The sequence below is a fragment of the Aricia agestis genome, chromosome 10, assembly GCF_905147365.1.
Source record: "Aricia agestis chromosome 10, ilAriAges1.1, whole genome shotgun sequence".
In the NCBI taxonomy this organism is placed as follows: Eukaryota; Metazoa; Arthropoda; class Insecta; order Lepidoptera; family Lycaenidae; genus Aricia; species Aricia agestis.
The window spans coordinates 10,407,114-10,427,473 of NC_056415.1; the positions used below are offsets into that span (position 1 = coordinate 10,407,114).

Below are 20,360 nucleotides of genomic sequence, written 5' to 3' on the forward strand. Positions count from 1 at the left end.
GTATCTACTCGATCTAAATCACTTCAGCGTATTGTGACGCTCTCGTAAAGAGTAAACGGACAGACTAACAGATACACTTTCGACAGCAACATGGATAAGCGTGAGCGTGGTGTAACTATTTTATTAATATGTAAAATAAAATATAAAGGTCAATATTATAATTAATTTTCGCATCTCATAAAATATTCTACTCCAGTGTTTGAAGCTTACCATATTCAGACAGTGAGCTGTTGCAGACGGTGTAGGGCGCTTGGTCGGGGTAGAGGTGGGCCAGCGGGCAGTATGTCGCCTTGTCCACCTTCTGGTGATGTAGCACGTGATGTCTGGAATACGATGTGAGACACTGTATTTGGCAGTATTTTTTTTTCAGTTTTGACAGTGAAATCAGATACAAAAATTGTATGGGATTTGACATAAGCCATCACTCAAGCCCCCCTCAAAATGCTATTTTGAGCATTTTGATCATTTTTAACGCTAAGCGAAACGCGGAGGCCGTGTCATTTGCGTTATGTCAATTCCAATGCATTTTAGATGGTTACTTTGCTGTCGAAAATATTCAATGCCCAATCCCCTACCCTAATCCATCCCCTACCCTCCCCTATTCCCTTCCCTTCCCTACCCTCCCCTATTAGCCTGTTCCCTCTTAAAAGGCCGGCAACGCACCTGCAGCTCTTCTGATGCTGCGAGTGTCCATGGGCGACGGAAGTTGCTTTCCATCAGGTGACCCGTTTGCTCGTTTATTTCATTAAAAAAATGCAATTTGAAAAACCCTCAATAATTTTTTTATGTATTGTCGCTATTAACTTTATGATGAGCGACAGAGACAAAGAAACCATCTGACTCCTATCAGTACTATCGAGGAAATTGATTCCTAGACAGACCAACGTCATTTGGACTGAATATGTCAATTTATCTCTGTCGGCTGGGTTTGACGTAAACGACCACATTACCTAGGAATCAACTTCTCTAGACAGTGTGATATAGTAATTCGAGAACAAAGCCATAATATATACAAACCTGTGCGAGAATGTGCCTCTCTCCACGTCTTCGCCGGACAGTCGCACGTGGATGCCCTCCTTCAGCAGGGAGCCGAAAGCCATGGCCTCAGCCAGGGCCCAGTCCACGGTCCTGTTCTCTACCATCTCCATACGGGACTTGAGAATACGCAGCAGACCCTTGTGGATCTCGAATTCAGCGGCGTTGGGCGGCGGGGATGAGAAACGCTTGCCGATGTGCACAAGTGTCTCTTCTACGACTCCGGTCGGGGCCATCTGAGTAAAAAGTTGGGTTAATTAAATGTGGAGTTAGTTAGAGAGAGACAAGACATTATTTAAAATATTGTGTTATAAACTAACTAACTAACATTTTTAGTACTCGACAGCTAATAGGTTGTATTATACTAAATTATATTTATGGTTTCTTCTCAACAAGAAAAGCTTTCATTGTATTAGTAAAAGTTGTGAAAAAGATTATCCCGCGTTTTTTTATGGCAAAAAATATCCTACGTCTTTCAAATTTGGAGTTTTGGAGGCCATTCCATGCAAACAAACAAACTTTTGCGTTTCATTCAGTGACAATTAAACATAACTAAGTCACTGAAGCCGAAAAAAGACTATTATTATTATTTATCCAACAAATCAAATTTATATAGCCAACATCAGCTCACCACATCTGCTTATAATCCGTGGATTGATCGCAGATAATACTCGGAAGAAAAAAATATATTTATAAGTTCATTTCACTCTCTAAAATCCCCTAAATTACCTTGAGCGGGTCCTTGCCCTCGAAGAAGCCTGACCAGGGCGAGTCGAGCCAGTCCTTGTACTTGATGTGTGTCTCCTGCTTGGCCTGGCTGTACGCCTCCTCGCAGATCTTCTCGTATTTGTCCTTCACGTCTTTAACCTCTTCCGCAGTAACTACGCCTTCAGCGATCAGCTGGTCGGCGTACTTCTCCAATACTGAAATCGTAGGAATAATAGTTTACTGTCATAAAATGTTACTTATATAAGATATTTAACTGGGTTTAGAGCGAAACGTTTTGATTAATGAAGTAAATTTAATGTCATTTTCACATAATAAATAAATTATATATAGGGCTGTATTATATTACTTGTCTCATTGTATTAATTCTTATAAGCGTGTCCGCGCGTTTATTTCTGAATAATGTATTTATTTTATTCTCATAACGCACGGCAGAAGTTACTTCAAAATTAATGTAGTTTCCAATTTCCATCCAGTCAGTTTTGTAGCAAACTACATTCTCTCTTCTTCTCTCAACTAATATGAATGTCATAGGTGTGACATTAATTTATGAGAATACCATTTTGTAGTTTACTATAAAAAAAGTTAGCTAATATCATAACAATCGTTATATTTTTGATTTAGGAATAGTCTTTGATTTTTCTTTGTTAATTTTTTTGAGTCGCATAAAAAGTATATACCTGGCTTGGTCTTGCGGATCTTCTGGTACATGAGGGGCTGCGTGAACATAGGCTCGTCGACCTCGTTATGTCCGTTGCGGCGATAGCTGACGATATCAATGACGACGTCCTTGTGGAACGTCGCGCGCCATTCGGCCGCCACGTTGCACACGTGCATAACCGCCTCGGGGTTGTCGCTATTCACGTGGAAGATGGGTGCGTTCACGACGCGGGCCACGTCTGAAAGATGAAATTAATGAGAATTTTCGATATATCATTTGCCGGCAGTGGGACGGTAGGGTCTTTCGTATAAAATGTCGTGTCAGACATACATATTATTACAGCTAAATCGTGACATGTGGAAGCTATTTTGACGACCTCTGTGGCTCAATTGGTTGAGTGTGTGACAGCTCAAGCCGGGGGTCGCGGGTTCGAATCCTGCCGACGGAACAAAAAGTTTTCAATGTTCCCAGGTCTGGATGTGTATTAAATATGTGTATGATATAATAAAAATCTTAAATATATGTATAGTATAAAAGTATTAAATATATTTCCGTTGTCTGGTACCTGTAACACAAGTCCTTCAGTTTCTTAGCACGGGGCCAGACTGACGTGGTGTGAAGCGTCCATAGATATTATTATTTCGTGATATGTGACAGCTGTTTGACACAATAGACCCTACGGCTACATAGCGCCATTTGTCCCTCATTAGGAAAGCCGCTTAACCCTTTAGCCGCCAAGGTCGGAATAATCCGACAAATATTTTCGTGCCCATTTCGCCAAGGTCGGATATTTACGACTAGTACCACTACTCGGTTAATCTACCTTTTTTTATAGATAGTACTGTATTATATTAAAATAATGTTTATACTTAGTAAATAGTTAACGAAGTAATCATTTACAATTGATTACACTTTAGTTTCTTAAATAAAAGACCTAAAAATAATGTCTTAAGATAAATATATTACCGAAAATATTCTTAGAAAAGTGTATTGATGTCCAACGCCCGAGTCGGAAAAATCCGACAGTAGGGACGGGACATAAGCAATGATTTACTGATACAAAAATCCACATACATTAAAACATTTCTGTTTTTATTAACTAATTTATTATAAAACAAATAAAGCAATGGTTACTGAACAAATAAACGTGTTTGTTTTACTTAATTTATAATAAAAGAGCTTTTGCCCGCGGCTTCGCTCGCGTTAAGAAGTATTATTATTTACAAACTTTTATCTCCTATTTGAACCCCTTGGGGTTGGAATTTATCAAAATCCTTTCTTAGCGGATGCCTACGTCATAACATCAACCTGCATACCAAATTTCAGCCCGATCCGTCCAGTGTTTTGGGCTGTGCGTTGATAGATCACTATTTCAATCAGTCAGTCACCTTTGAGTTTTATATATATAATAAATATAGTATAAAAATTTCAGTGATTGAATTGACGATTCCCATCCCTAGCCTACATGTTTAGAAACGAATGTTGTCAACACACCCTGCGCCACAGTCGGAAAAAGACGACCGCTTCTGACGTCATAAGCGAGTGCCGCCTTCTAGAATTTTCCATTAGTGTTGTGCTTATGATGATGCTATCGATAAATGTGATTGTAGTGGATACTTAAATTAGAAATAAAATAACAATAAATTACAAAGTAACGCTTTCCTGTCTGTCTGCTACGACATTTAGATGAAATTGTATGCGTGTAAAGGGGATGGGATATCGATCTACTATTGAAAATCTATATTTGTAGTAGGTTATATATTTAAACAACTCAATTATTTAATCCGTGGAAACTATGAAATTAATATTATTTGAAATGTAATAACAAATATCGGGAATTATGTCACTTCACTATTCAAGCTGTTTTAATCTAATGTTTCTGCCAGCGTTGTATATTTACTAACATTATGGAATCAAATACTAGATATCAGTTTATACTTTATATAAATTATAAATTAAGAAATAAATTATCGACATCGAAAAAGATAAGTATTGCACATCACTTTTTGTTGTAGGTATAAATTTTTCGATTTATGGTGCCAGCCTAGCGCTGGCACCATAAATCGAAAAATTTGGCACGACAATTGATTTTAAGCTCGGCGGCTAAAGGGTTAACAAAGAAAACGTATAAGTGACAAGACAAAGGCAAATTGACAATGTCAACACTGTCGTATTGATCATCGTTTTCGTATTTATATCAAAGCTGGGATGGGCTAGACCTTCGTCTAAAAATAGGGATTGTCAAAATTGATTCCATGAAACCCATTTACATAAAACGCGTGTGTTCACTGTTCAGTCATAATTATTAACTAAAATTATCCTCCTATAAATTTCTATACCTGCGTTTGTAATAATTTGCTACAGCGTTCCAGAAAAAATTGGTTTCTGTTTCTTTATCTATAGTAATTAGACATTGCACGTTTAGCGTGACCACCCCAGAAACTATTTCTTTTACAAGAAATAGGAAAATAGATGAACATAGGAAATATGTAATTTTTCCCAATAAATTGACAATATTTCTAATATTTTTAATTTCAAATCTGAATACACATTTATTAGCACCGTACGCGCCGTATGCGTCGAACGCACCGATATACCCGGAACGACCGCATAGTACAGGAAATCCGACGCGTGCGGCGCGAACGAATCTGCGAGATAAGAGGTTTCGCATAATTTCACACAACGAATTCTAAGATGCGGCGCGTTCGGCGCGTACGTGCTGATAAATGTGCGATCATCTTAATCAACGCTATATCTATCTCCTTACCGGTACAATAAGCGGACGAGCGCGAGTGACGCGGATCGGTCGTGAATCCGATCTGGTTGTTGGCGACGATGTGTATCGTGCCGTGCGTCGTGTACGCCGGTAGGTCGGACAGATGCATCGTCTCAAACACCACACCCTGGCCGGCGAACGCCGCGTCACCGTGGAGGAGCATTGACATCACCTGGAGACAGAGGTTTTATGGAGGTTAACAAACAAGTGATAAGTTTCCCGGAAAACCTACAGTTACAGCCGAGTTGAAGCTTAAACGTATTCGCTAAGCACGCACTATTATGTGCAATAGAAAGGTTTTCAAAATTTAACAATGCTGCTTCTTCTCTTCCACTTGAAAGCTGAGGTAAAGATATTTCATAGTAAAAGGAGGGGAAGTAAGTTATCTTCATACAAAGGCACCGCACGCGGCTTGTATGTGTGCGCCATAGTATCAATGCGTCGCCACGTACCGCACACAACAAAATCTCGGTGGTACCCACGAAGCTAAGCTGGCCGAGATTTTATTGTGTGCCGTACGTGGCGACGCATTGACACTATGGCACACACATACAAGCCGCGCGCGGTGCCTTTGCATGAAGATAACATTGAAGATAATTTACTATGGATATTTGAGTACAATATCGAAAGAGACAAGCGATAGCTATACGAATTTGCGTGTGCTTCATGACCGCATTTTAGCTGCCCTTAGAATCCAGCTTAGTGACAGCAGAGACCTAGGTAATTTGGTAAGGTTATGTCAAGTTCAGTTGACAGATTCAATTGATAGAACCCGGCCAAATTACGTAGGACCCCTCTGCCTACGTGTAACTATGTCTTACGTACCTTTTTGCCCTCATTGTCACCGCGGTAGAACTGTTCGGCGCGCGTCTTGCCCTGGACAACGGGATCTACGGCCTCCAAGTGAGACGGGTTGGCGCAGACGGCGAGACGGATGTTCTTGTTCGTCACGCGGTTAAGACGCTCGATGTATGTACCCAAATGGTATTTCACGTCACCTGAGCCCTGTAAAAATATATAAGTAACTATAAAACATGTGGGTATATGATTAAATTGAAGTTTTAAACAACTAACATTGAAAACGAATTGATTATAAAAATACTTTATATGCATTTTGTTGACAAAAGCTTTGTTTGAAAGCAGACAAGAGTTGTTGACTCCATGATTATTCATCAAGCCCCATACGCTCACCGGTGAACGAGACACAATAGAATATCTATTGTGTCTCGTTTTCCCACGATCGACGGGATAAATAGTTTTAGCTACTATACTAATTGAATAAGTATTGCTAGTTGTTACCTAATTCGTAAGACAATATAAAGTTTTTTATCTCACTGTTTTTCTTTAAAACTAAAAAATAATAAATAAATAATACTCACATCATCTTCGGCTTCAAGTCCAGCGAACTGTGTGAACAGTTGGTGGAGAGGTTTGCGGCACACATTCGCCAAAACGTTTAGACGTCCTGAAACGACCATCAATATGAAATTAAAATCACCGTCGATACTTGTATTATTTTGATTATAATAAAAATGTAACTAACAAAAATTGTTCTCTTCCTAATTAAACTTAAGTATAGTCCGCGCAATCCACGAAGACGCGCCCCACTACTCCTCCTAATCGTTTATAGTATATGTGTGCAAGCTTTCGCAAATGTTTGAGTGTTATCGGTACACACTAATTACCTATGAGTGCACACTCACATTACAATAAATAGACCAATTAAGAAAAAGCGTCACGGTCAAAGGGAAAAATTCTCACCCAAAAAGTGGTTGGGCGCGTCTTCGTGGATTGCACGGACTATAGATGTTGAGTCAATTAATCACTCTGACATAACAAAGTTACTCCTTCAGGCGCAGTTTGGTAAGAATGGATAGTATATAAAGCAGTTTAGATCTACACCGCTTATTATGTAATAGTTATACAAAGTTTTGTCCTTTTCTGTCATGACACTTTTGTATCATTTCCGACAGTGACAAAACATTGTATAGTTGTAGCTTGTAAGTCTGTATCATAAAGTTAATATACCTAGCAGAATAGAGCAACAATCTCGAGCTGTCAAACGAACCGAAATTGGTTTACACCTGTGTGTAAAAATATGTGTATATTGTATACACTCACACAATCATGATTGAACATGAATTCTATGAGATTAAATTGTCAACGTGCCGATAAGTGCCGACTGGACGTCAAAAAAAGATAACTCTGCTGTCATGTATCACACGTCTCTTTTTACCACGCAGCGTTACTGATATATACACTGATAGCAGCATCTCGCTTGCTCAGGTCTTTGTTTCTCTATTCCGCCAGGTATATTAACTTTATGGTCTGTATATACTTGAACTTGTCTGGTCACTCTAACGCGTGTCTAGATACAAGATATTGTTATCTTTTTATTACTAAAGGACTAAAGGGATTTGAAAATACAATTACACTGACCTCTGTGAGGCATTCCCATGATGATGGACTCAACACCGAGTCTGGTGGAGGTGTCGATGACCTGCTTCATCGCCGGGATCAGGATCTCGCAGCCCTCCAGACCGAAACGCTTCTCCGACGACCATTTCTTCGCCAGGAAGTTTTCAAATCTGTAATATATAATGAAACTAGATGATGCCCGCAACTCCGTTGCGCCAAAACTCGTTTATCGCGGCGGAACCGTACATTTTTTTCGGGATAAAAAGTATCCTATGTCCTTTCCCGGGACTCAAAGTATCTCCATGCCAAATTTCAGCAAAATCGGTCTAGCGGTTTGGGCGTGAAGAGGTAACAGACAGACAGACAGACACACTTTCGCATTTATAATATTAGTATGGATATGGAAGTATGGATGTATGAGTGCTAATGACCTAGACGACACAGCGGGCACGCGCTCAAGCGTTATGCGTTCGAGCAGTCAGCCACACGGGAGCAATTCTAACGCGGTCATAACGCCCCCTGTGTGAGTATGTATATGTTACGCTCAAAGACCGAAATCGCTCAGTGAGCGAAAAAATAGCTCACAACGCGTTGTGGTTACAGTGAAACAGCCACGACGCGTTCTGGCAATCACAAAAAGACCATAACGCGAAATTCGTGTCGTGACTCGTGGATGATATGCTATACGTTTTTCTTGATTTGTTCTTGATTGATTAATCGTCCATAGGTATGGAAGATTATATTTGAATTAAGTACTACGCGTACTACAAAATATTTTTTCTTTTACTAAATCCCTGCATAACGTGTTTAACATTATTATTTATAAAATATCCATAGTTCCATACATTTCGTACTAATATTATTACTGTGTGTCTGTCTGGCGCAACGCAGTTTTTTTTTTTATTAAAATCAGATTACTTCGCGTCTTTATATTAAAAAAAAAAAAAAACAACAACACGTTTCACCAGACAGACAGACAGTAATAATATCAGTACGAAATGTATGGAACTATGGATATTTTATAAATAATAATGATCAACACGTAATGCAGTGATTTAGTAAAAGAAAAAATATTATGTAGTACGCGTGGTAATTCAAATATAATCTTTCATACCTATGGACGATTAACCAATCAAGAATAAATCAAGAAAAACGAATAGCATATCAGCCATGTAACGGATTTCGCGTTATGGTCTTTTTGTGATTGCCAGAACGCGTCGTGGCCGTTTTCATTAGAGCCACGACGCGAATTTCGCGTCGTGGCTGTTTCACTGTGACCACAACGCGTTGTGAGCTATTTTTTCGCTCACTGAGCGATTTCGGTCTTTGAGCGTAACATATATATATGTAACGTAATACAACACAAAAAACACAAAACTGACCGCTTGAACGCTCGGCCGCTCTCTATCTGATAGGTCCATTAGTGGTGCAAAAATATTACACGCCAAACCGGGAACAAGCTTCGAGAAATCGACAGAGCAAGATGCAACATAGTCACCACTACGATGATATTTGACATGTGATAAAGTAGATTTGATCAGCTGCTTTTTGTGGTTTGCAGCGTCGACAAACTAACGGCGAAAAGACTATTTAAGAGTCATATTATTCTTTTTTTCGACTGCTATCAAAATTGAGGAACATATAAATTATTTAATTTTTTTTAAGTTAGTATGAATATTACACAATCATCCATTTAACAATAATACTCGAGTCATATGAATGTCACAACAAAGATAGTATAAATTGATATTGTCTCAGAGATAAGACCGAATTTTCAAGTAAGTAATAGTATTTCCTGATCATACAATATTGGCGACACCTGTTATAAATTATAATTAAATAGCAAACAATAATTTAAAAAATCATTAAATTATTTTACCGTAAAATTCAAGTAATATCGGAGAAATTGATTTTTAGCTACTACTATGCAATTTGGTTGGGTTATGTGAAATCCAGTCTACAGATCATTACTAACGTTGCCTGAAGTAACCCGAATAAATAAAAAAGATTCGTCATCTACTTATGATATGAATCAATTTATCTGATAGAATGGAACGTGAAGAACAATATAACACTAATAAAACAATATTTGCGTGCACTTTTTCCACTATATTAAGAATTTCGGTTTCGTTTGGCAGCTCGAGATTGTTGCTCTATTCCACTAGGTATAATAACTTTATGGTCAGGCCGGAGCCCACATGATTGATTTCAGCTGTCGTATAGTGCCGACCCACTTAGGCCGGTATAAATAGTCAGTACTCAAGATGCATCTCGGTCTCAAGACACGGTTCAGGCTATGTGACAGGCAGGTTGGCTGTCAAAATTTGGACCAATCACAGAGCCGAACCGCGACTTGAGACCGGCCTTAGAAAACTTCGACAGCGCGATGTAGGAATGCGGCACTAATAGTGGGTACCACCAAAACCTCTTACCCGGTAGATCTGGTGAGACGGGCCAGGATCAATCTCTTCTGGTCGTTGCTCATCTTGGTGACGTTGGGTGGTTCCATCCTCTGTCTGATCCAGTTGCATTGTTCCAGCGAGTTGATGAACATAAACTCTATGCCGATGTTGTTACAATACGCCTCCTCTAGCCTGTTCAGGATTTCTCTAAAAATAAAAAATAAAACTATTTATGACAAGGAAAAAGAAGGCAGTTGCCGTACTTTTTGAGGGCCTGAGCTTAAGCTAATCGTGGATAGTATCATAATATTGTTATCTCTCTCGTTGCTAATATTCATGAAAAAGAAGGCAAGTTTCTTCAAACTAATAACCCAAATAGCGGGTTTAATGGCCGGTATTTGGGTCATTGATCTCTCATTCTCTCTCTCTCAGAGATTTAATGGTTATTTAACTTTAATTATATGAATATTTTAATAACAAAAGATAAAATAATGTATTTTAACATGAGTACTTTCATTTTTTTATCAAACTTTTTCTTAAATTAAAGTTAAGTGACAGTAAAACGTCTCTTGAGTCCTGCCGTAAGAGTGTTTTAAAACACAACATACTTATCTCAGAATGAATTATTCAAGGCAGTAACATATTTACCTCAACGGCAAGGCTTTTTCCTTTTCACCGATAAACGTCGTCGAGGGCAATTTGAAAACTCTATCCATGTCAGCTTCATCTAAAACGCAGAGTGACAAATAAGAGTATGATCATTCAAACCACGATGACCCTGTTGTAAGTTCACCATCACAGTTTTATGACCCATCAAAATCAACGTAAAGAAGCAATTTGAGTATATGATATATGAATATAATGGATATAATATGGTTGTATGAACATAATGAAATCATATCCCTTTACTAGCATGTATTTCGAACTGTGAAACCCGGGCGAACCAACCAAGACTGTGAATTAATTACTTTGTGAGAATTTGAGAAAATTTGATCATAGATTTGCGGGTAAACCCTCTACTTTCATTATCTACTTGCTGTTGTGGTTAGTAAAATAATGGTTTGTAAATTAGGTAACAGTGAGTTTTGTGCTCAATAATAATATCGTAACGTTATGTAGGCCGGTATAAATAGTCAGTACTCAAGATGCATCTTATTCTCAAGACGCGATTCGGCTCTATGATTAGTCCAAATTTTGACAGCCAACCAAATTTTGAGCCTGAACCGTGTCTTGAGACCGAGATGCATCTTGAGTACTGACTATTTATACCAGCCTTACAATCTTGATATTCTGTAGAAAATTTATGGAAAAATCACAGAGCTCTTTCCTCTAGCTGTCTTAAAACATAATTTATTTTCCCATTCAAAAATAATCAGATAACACATTCCCGCCAACGAAAGTAACAATTGGCCGGAATCCAAAACCAACGTAGAAAATATATCAAGGTCGTTTTTCATTTATAGACGCAACAACATTATATAAATCCATAGATCATATAGAAACATATCATGCAATCGATGCACGTGCGTGGGGTGCATGCTACAACACATTGTGAGGTCTAGATGGTAGTTATGACGTCCAGTAAAAAAAAAAACTAAAAAAGCTTGCAACTGAAAGTGACAGGGGACTGTATCGTCATAACTACGCATGAGCAGTACCGACACGGTGCGAGTTGCATCTCCTTACCAAACCTATAGCTGCTGTGTATCACCTCCCTTGGATTTTTATCAGCGCAATTGTAGTTCGCTATGTCCAATGGGTCGAGTTTCGCTATATGATGTCCTCGAATCTGTTCGTTTATCAGTCGTTAACTATGCATACAACTACACATGGTTAGCTAACTATTAAATGAAATTAGTAAGAAGCTAAATAAATTAAACATAAATAAGACTTATTTTTTTTAAACATGAACTTTAGTACGTTTAGAAAATATTATGCAGTTTCGGTCTGAATACATAAATTATATTCTATTTTAGTTTATGTAAATTGTAATGACACTATAAGTATAATTACTGTATGTTATGCTAAATTATACACACTTGAAAACGAGTAAAATAATAATTACTACAATGAAATTCAACTTAACTATTCTCATAAAAAATACATATTTTTATCCTACAAAGACTACCAGAAACTCTGTAAGTATGTGTTAAACATTGTACAGTGTAGTGTTAAAGTAACGGATTATATAAAGTCTAACAAAATTGCAACAATTTAAATAACTATTCGTTAAGTATTTATAATAACTTAATATATTTCAAACTTCATGTTATTTTGAAAATTAAATCCACTTATTTGGGTTCATCATAGAAAAACCGTTCCGCACCTAATTTGAAATCTAGTAAAGGAATATGATGAGTTAGTAGTATAAGGAAAAAAAAATTGAACATTTTGACCGGATGTCAAAAGCTAGTCTCAAATTATTTTTGTGTTTATAGTTGTACATAATATAATAAAGATTATAAGTATTAATTATTTAAGTATAAAAAGCCGATGGTGTTATTTATAATAGAAATTTTATAGTAATTTTGTCTTATTATTATGCGCAAAAAGCTTTGGTCGAGTGCCCATTAATTGCAATCGTTATTATTATAAGTAAGTGTAAATAAAATAGGTAGGTACGTCTACTTTCACCTTCACCACTATCTACAGAAATTCCCCAAATAACTTAGAAAGTTATATTAGAAATGTTGTACAATATACAAATTACAAAATAAGTAAGTACTGATTTTTTTATACAGAAAGTTTCAATTCATTATATGAAAGGAAAATCCAGTTACTTGGCAGTCTAATTACAAGACAAAAATAGATTCCCATTCCCCCCAAGATTCAAATAGATAATATAAGCGGATACCAAGCGATTCAAGTACCTACGCCCCAATAGATTAGTTAAGCTCATACCAAATAAAGATTCGCTACCTAAAGATCCAACCAAGACTCATGCCGTCCTTATCTTTCTGCCCAGCAGACACAAGGACAGCATGAGACGTAGAGACCTTTTTAGTAGCGTTCCAGTATTGGCCGTATACCGTAACCGTAAAGGCTCATACCGAATCGTACGTGCTGTCTTATGACCGCTTCGCTAGCGAAAGCACGGAGGCCGCCGTGCCAATCGCCGCTCGATATGGGGTCGCCGGTTGTTATGCCCAGTGGATCCAGATTGGCCACCAGATGACCACGCGACTAATGAATAACCGAACATTAACCGAATAGTCACATAATGGAAATCCTGTTAGTTACAATTTAGAATTTTGAACACAGAGACAGAATGATCTTTTTTACAGCATGTCCCTCATACCAATGATAATATAACCTATACTTGAGACTAGCAGTTCTCATCGGTTCTGGAGTTAGTTGAAGACTTTTTAATTAGGAATGATACGTGTTAATCGATACTGAAAAAAAACTTTTTATTATTTTGAAGAACACTACGCCAACATAATATTCTACTGATGATTGCAATACCTACATGCAGAATTTAAAATCGTAGGCAAATAAAATCGAGAAAATGATGGTGCGATTAGTAAGCAATAAATAATTGCGAGAAATAAAACGATATGACGATTACTGAAAACAATCACTGCGGGGTAATTGACGCACTAAAGCCTTGTGTGCGAACACAGGGATGTCCTGAGTTATTTACATAAGGATCTAAAACACTACGGTCATTTCATAAAATTCAATTCTACAATCGTACAAAATATGTCTAAGTGTTAATAACTACCAAAATAATTTCTAGTAATTTATTATTATGTTAAAAAACAACTACGCAATGATGGGTACATGAATTTACTAATGACGTGCCATGCGCGGTTGTTTTGCGTCGCATCCGTACTTTGCGTACAATATTGCGTATAAGACCGCAAAGTTTGCCGCATTGCGACACTATTCACTTTAATCCTTCTAATCTATTTATTACGACATTTCTTTTCTATTTTCGTCTTAAAATAAATGACTCAGAACATCGCTGTATCGGCTAGGAGAACAATAAGACAAAAGTGATTGCTTCCAAATGGATGCAGCAGTATAGCTGCGTACCGAAGTTGAAATATTTCCTCATGATGAGCTCGGAGCGAGGCGCGCGCATGCCCAGTTCGGGCAGGTTCGCCGTGGTGATGCCGAGCGGGTCTACGTCCGCCGCCAAGTGACCGCGAGCCTGTGCCCCACCCATTCACGTTATTTTTTTATTTATTTACTGGTTGAAGGTCAAGACATTCGCTTACAAATGCTTTTGGTTTTTAGACCTCATATTAAAACTGTTAAGCTTTTTTTTTTATTGACATAATGCTGCAAGCTAAGGCATTCGCTAACAAAATATGCTTTAGATTTTGTACCTGATATAAAAGCCTTTTGTATGTTTTGCATGATTTTATCTCAACTTGCTTAAGCTAGCTGTAAGTCTGAAATCTTGCAGATTCAATGCCAAGAGATCGAGATGAAATCCACAGAAATCAGTTCCTGCTTCAAACATTACTAGATAAGATAATATAATACCTTATCATTGACATTCGGAGACGCATTTTTTAAATATAATGCTGACGTAGCTTTTTAGATCACATAAAAAATATTATATATATATTCTTTCATAGCATTAAGGAATTCAAATCTAAGTAATTTTTATTTTAACAACTGTAATCAGTAAAAAGAGTTTTATCTAATTAATATATTCGTGTACTTCAAAAAATACTTTTTCGACCTTGTTTGTCCAATTAAAGTCGAGAGTTTGGTATTTGATAAATGGAAATATTACCTATCAATGCAATAATGTACTTTTCCGACGGTCGATAAGTGTGCTACATGTGACGTGGTTGAGACAATATTTAGATGTGCCGTATAGATTGTATCGTGTTCATAATGAGCCTACCTATTACTTCATTTTCTATAGTTTGACATTATAATACAAAGTTTATAAACATTTGACACAATATTGTATGCAGTGATATAAATACAAATAAGATATTATATTTACTTTTACTAAAGTGGCTCTTTTCAGGTGTCCTATTATTGAAAACGTCTTTTATCAAAAGGTAGACTTGGTTTACGTTTTTTGTACAACCACAGAAATTGATTCATAATCATAGCTAACACGACAAAAAAAATTGGTCCATCTATAAATTAATTTCTGTAATGGTACAATCAATGTCCCATTTAAAATATAAAATATGCTGCTTATGCTGGCACCTCACAAGGCTATTTGTATTTGCGTATTTGATGTATTCGCCAAACAATCACCATGTGTAGACGCCAGACGGTATGTTTGACAAAGTATTGGCCTTATTTGCCTATTTGACAAATATGACCAATACCAAATACACGTATTCGCACCTTTGTCGGTTTTTGACGCACATTAAAAGAGTCAAATAAGCAAGTACACAAATAAACCGGTGCTGTCAACTTGACAACAGACGGTATATTTTCAAATTTCAGGTGATTTTCAGCAAATGTTCAGGCCTTTTCAGTGTTTTATCGAGAGCAGAAAACAGCGGAAAACGAAAATATGAACTGGGATAATAAGAAGGGTAGAAATTCCTGATTTAAAATTTCTGAATCGAATGTTTGAAGTTTGCTATTTGACGGCCAGGTGGGGAAGGTCATATTTGCCTATATATTTTGCTTGTTTGCGTATTCGTCAATAATGTTGTCAAATATAACAAATAGCCAATAGCAAATACAAATAGCCATGTGAAGTGCCAGCATTATTACATACATTCGTATTGGTAAACTATGACGTTCAAATAAATATTTGCTCAAATGTGAAAATAATGATAAATAATGTGCAAACAAAATGAACATATAAAATGAACGGATCAGTCATTCACCTGGTAACTCCTGATGATGGCCTGCACCGCCAGATGGTCGTCAATGATTTTCTCATTGATCGGGGAACCTTAAAAAATTAAACGATATTTAAAATAAACTATTATTAGGCCCTATTTCACCAACGTCTTTTAGTGTTAATGGCTTGTTAAAATGCCATGCCTTCTCTTTCATTGGTATGAAAAACGAGAGAGGTATCGTGATACTAACTTGAGCATTAACTTTAACAGACGTTGAAGAAATTGGACATTAAAATACCGGGACACATTGAATATTATGGACCTATGGTATCATACTAAGTGGAGATTCAATTGACGCCAATCAAATTAATCGTTGTTAAAATATCTGTATATTTAAATGTTACTGCTTATCGACTCGTTCTTCGTTTGATCAAAAGTAATGACAAGATATTTAAAATGATTAAATTTGTACTAAAGTTTTGAATATTAGCCCAACACTGAATATGCCCAATTACTTGTTTTTATAAATGAGCTTTTGATTGGCTAACATCAAAATCAACAACATACAATGATATCTCGTCAAAACCCTTCAGATACCGGGCACAAAAGCACCACTAAAAGACTCTATCAAGAGTGCGTTATTCCACACAATATAGAAGAATAATTACCCGAAGAAATAGACGTGCTACCGCCGATAGCTGGTACTAGCGAGGTGAGGGGAACTTCGTTCTTGTTGTACGGCGCCAGGTTGGGGGGCGAAGTGTACGCGACTCCTGGCTGAGCCCCCGCCGTTGCGTTCCGGAAGAAAGCGTCCCATGACTGAAACAGAAGTCACATTAGATAAGGTCATGATTGGCACTTTAAGAGTACAGAAAATCCTATCATTGGCATATTATCTAGTGTTTTCAAACAACAGCCTTAGGGTCAATTTATACTAGCGCAGAGTCTAAGCGCATCGAAGCGAATTATTAAAACTAAACATAACAAATTCAACTTTCACTCCAAAGAACTAACGCACTTTATTACTTCTTCGCGCATCCGCGCGAATTCGCGTGGATGCACCCGTGACTCGACCAACGCCGAAATATTTGAATTATCTTTCGTTTGTGTAAGAGAAATCATGATATTTTGACTTGGTTGGCAGTAACCTAAATTGAAGCAAGTCGATCTATGTGTATGATTTTTTTAGGGGTATTGACTATTGTGTACCATTATATTTACACTTTCTTTCATCTAAATTCTAAAATCTAAATGGATATAAAATGTTACCAAAAACATCGTAAAGCAACAGTTATTTAATTGTTTTAAATTGACTTCATTACTCAATACCTATTTATGTCTATTGAAGCCGCAAGCCGTACTATGTCGTAAAAATTCAAGGTAATAAAGCCATAAACACCGCAGAATTTGTGACTGCCGTAACTCATATTAATGGCTACAATTATTACAATGACCGGCCTACCCGCCCATTATTACTGGGAACATTCTACGGTACGAATACCAATTGTCAGCAATTACGTAACACAAGATTTTAAATCTCATTATACTACGTATTGTTTCAAAGATACAAATTCCTGCGCTGTATCATCTTATACGACGTAATAGTCGAAGATAAGATTGCAGAGTATTTCAAGAAAATTCGAAGACATAATTATAACACGGACTGTCTGACGAATTACAAGCTATTATAAATAAACATGTAATTAAAGTGTTATGTACAACTATTTTATTGCGAGTGCTGTGATTAAGGCCATCCCCTGAGCAAACGACCTTGACCATAAATTTGCCGCGTTGCCGAGATCGCACCAAAATCCTATTTTTTTACTTATCATAGTTCAAAATTTTCAAACGGCAAATATGTAGTTAATGAAACTAGAGATCGCCCAATGGTCGTAATTCGGCCTTAGTTTCAACGACATTAGGACTACTACTTTAAATTTTGTAAAAAAATATTGACTATCATATTTTTTTCAACTCTTGTCTCTGGGACTCAGCTGATCTCAGACTGGCCGTGTAAGCATTGTCTATGCACTTCAATAAATAAAACTATAATCCATTTTCAATTTGTCACCTTGTTGTCTTCTTATGTCAATGTTGTCAACAGACTTCAATCATAAATAAAAGAGTATAATAAAATTCGTATGTATAGGCTTGTCACTAAAAAATCTGTCATTTTCCTAGTGTGTGTGTTGTAGTGTGTGTAATGTTTTATTTGTTAGAAAAATGTATGATAAAAGCATAATTTCAAAATAATATTAGCTCGATGCACTCCTTCACCATATAAACTATAACTGTGCAAAATTTCATTCACCTACGTTTCCCCATTTTTCGTCAAAAGGGATACATTATACAAAGTTTTTGGCTCACGTATTAATTAGATTGTCGATCTATTGGCGTGTGTTTCAAATAAACGTAATTTGCAAATACTAGGGAGATATTGAATGTATGCTTGAATTTAAATAAATTGGTATTACTTTGGAAGCTGATATCATGAGTTTAATAATTAATAAACAAAAATAGGAAATTAATAACGAAGAAAGGAATGTTCATATGCTGAAGATTATTGCTGTATTTTTATTATAATTTTGTAGCTTTCAAATTAAGTGTTAATAGGACCCTAAAACGGTAAATTACGGCATCTCCGTAGGGGGAGCGTCTTAAATACGTAATTGAATTTGCACAAAAAAAAACCTTGTTTAATTTTCCAGTGGTATGTACGCAGCATAGGTAAAGGTTGTTGTCTTCCAATTTTATCATAAAATGTTGAAAAGATTAATGTACCTATTACATTGTAACGATTCGATTGCCAAAAAAGCAAAAAAAACGTCGATAACTCGACAATCAAGGAAGGAAAAATCATAATATTTATGGAACAAGACTTGCCCACTTAAAACTTTGCATTAATTTTATTTATATATATTACTAGCGACCCGCCCCGGCTTCGCACGGGTATAAAATAAATTATGGCCTAAGTCACTGAAAAAATGCTAAAATCGATTCAGTAGTTTGATTTTAAATAATTTATGTTCATTACTACCCGTGGCCCGCATTGGTCAGTACTGCCGCAAAAGCTACTTACGTCCCGCAATTTTTAAATCTGTAATATCTTCGAAAATATTCATTTAAAATTTAAATCGTAATAATTATGCTGTAAAGGGCCATAATCAATAATGTATTTAAAGTATTTAATCGAATAAGCATTATTGCCGTATTGGTTAAAATCGCTTCGAAAATTAGCCATTATTTGAAGTTAAAAGTAAATGACAAAAAATATGTTATTGTGGGATATATCCATAAGAGATATACTTATACGTGGGAGAGCCATGCTTCGGCACGAATGGGCCGGCTCGACCGGAGAAATACCACATTCTCACAGAAAACCGGCGTGAAACAGCGTTTACGCTGTGTTTCGCCGCGTGAGTTTACCGGAGGCCTAATACCCTATTCACTTAACTACCCTCCCCTATTCCCTTCCCTTCCCTTCCCATCCCTGCCCTCCCCTATTACCCTATTCCCTCTTAAAAGGCCGGTAACACACCTGCAGCTCTTCTGATGCTGCGAGTGTCCATGGGCGACGGAAGTTGCTTTCCATCAGGTGACCCGTTTGCTCGTTTGCCCCCTTATTTCATAAAAAAAAAAAATACCATCGCGGAGTTTTCTGTAGACCTTTTTAAATGTGTACAATGCGCACCCCTGCATTGGTACTTGTACTATTATCTATTCTGTGGCATTGGTAGCGCCCACTTCGAAAGGGGCGTAAATCGCAATATTTTAATTTCGCCATAACTTCTAAACCAAACGGCCAATTTTAATCATTCAAAAAGCAAATATAATAAACATAAACTGTACTTAGTGATGAAATTATTTATTTTGATAAGGATTATTAGCATGAGTAAAATAAATGCGTTTAAATGTAGTCCAAAAAAAATCAAGATTTTTAATTAAAAAAATGGTTTTTGTGCCTCACTTGACATAGATAGGTATATTGTGTCGCGGACATTTTTGTAGATATTTATAAGATCTACATTTACTAAGAACATTGTATAGTTCTATCTTTTATAGTTTAGGCAGCGTATGCAAAATAAGTAAATTTTCTGGTTGTTTCCGAAAAACTGAAATATCTTACGGAATATTCTCCAAAATAAAAAGTAGCCTATGTTACTCGTAAATAATGTAGCTTTCGAATAGTGAAAGAATTTTTAAAATCGGTCCAGTAGTTTTTGAGCCTATTCATTACAATTAAACAAACAAACAAACAAAGTTTACCTCTTTATAATATTAGTATAGATGGTTTAAAGGGTTTCCCCAGACAACTTAAATATTTTATTGTTTTCCTTGTCAGTTATACAAAAAAGGTTGCAATTTTTAAAACTGTTTATTTTCAATGCGTTTTTATCGAGAATTTAACAACTGCATAGTTGTTAACTTCTCGGTTAAAACGCATATGAATATATGCATGTTAGACTTTTCTTGGTATTTGGTTTTTTCCTCAAATGTAGCAATATATTAAAGACAAAAATGTAAATGTTTGAGTTAGTCATTAATTGCGTGTAATAAATTAATGT

At 36.6% G+C, this 20,360-nt stretch overlaps 1 protein-coding gene across 6 annotated transcripts in view; it reads right to left on the minus strand.

Annotated features, from left to right (window-relative positions):
* The window catches only part of LOC121730943 (2-oxoglutarate dehydrogenase, mitochondrial), a 43,882-nt gene that overhangs the window by 18,453 nt on the left and 5,069 nt on the right, over positions 1-20,360 (minus strand). For 3 of the 6 annotated variants that reach the window (XM_042120174.1, XM_042120169.1, XM_042120172.1), the window contains exons 4-16: positions 16,464-16,614; positions 15,838-15,905; positions 13,069-13,201; positions 10,667-10,745; positions 10,049-10,225; positions 7,638-7,786; positions 6,578-6,663; positions 6,024-6,203; positions 5,190-5,370; positions 2,442-2,660; positions 1,765-1,958; positions 1,018-1,271; positions 211-323 (exon numbers count right to left, since the gene is read on the minus strand). In XM_042120174.1, the coding sequence (XP_041976108.1) occupies positions 211-323; positions 1,018-1,271; positions 1,765-1,958; positions 2,442-2,660; positions 5,190-5,370; positions 6,024-6,203; positions 6,578-6,663; positions 7,638-7,786; positions 10,049-10,225; positions 10,667-10,745; positions 13,069-13,201; positions 15,838-15,905; positions 16,464-16,614 (1,984 nt within the window). Of the gene's footprint in view, positions 1-210; positions 324-1,017; positions 1,272-1,764; positions 1,959-2,441; positions 2,661-5,189; positions 5,371-6,023; positions 6,204-6,577; positions 6,664-7,637; positions 7,787-10,048; positions 10,226-10,666; positions 10,746-11,704; positions 11,808-13,068; positions 13,202-14,056; positions 14,175-15,837; positions 15,906-16,463; positions 16,615-20,360 lie in introns of all 6 variants that reach the window. The other 3 variants (XM_042120173.1, XM_042120171.1, XM_042120170.1) reach the window with 2 other exon arrangements.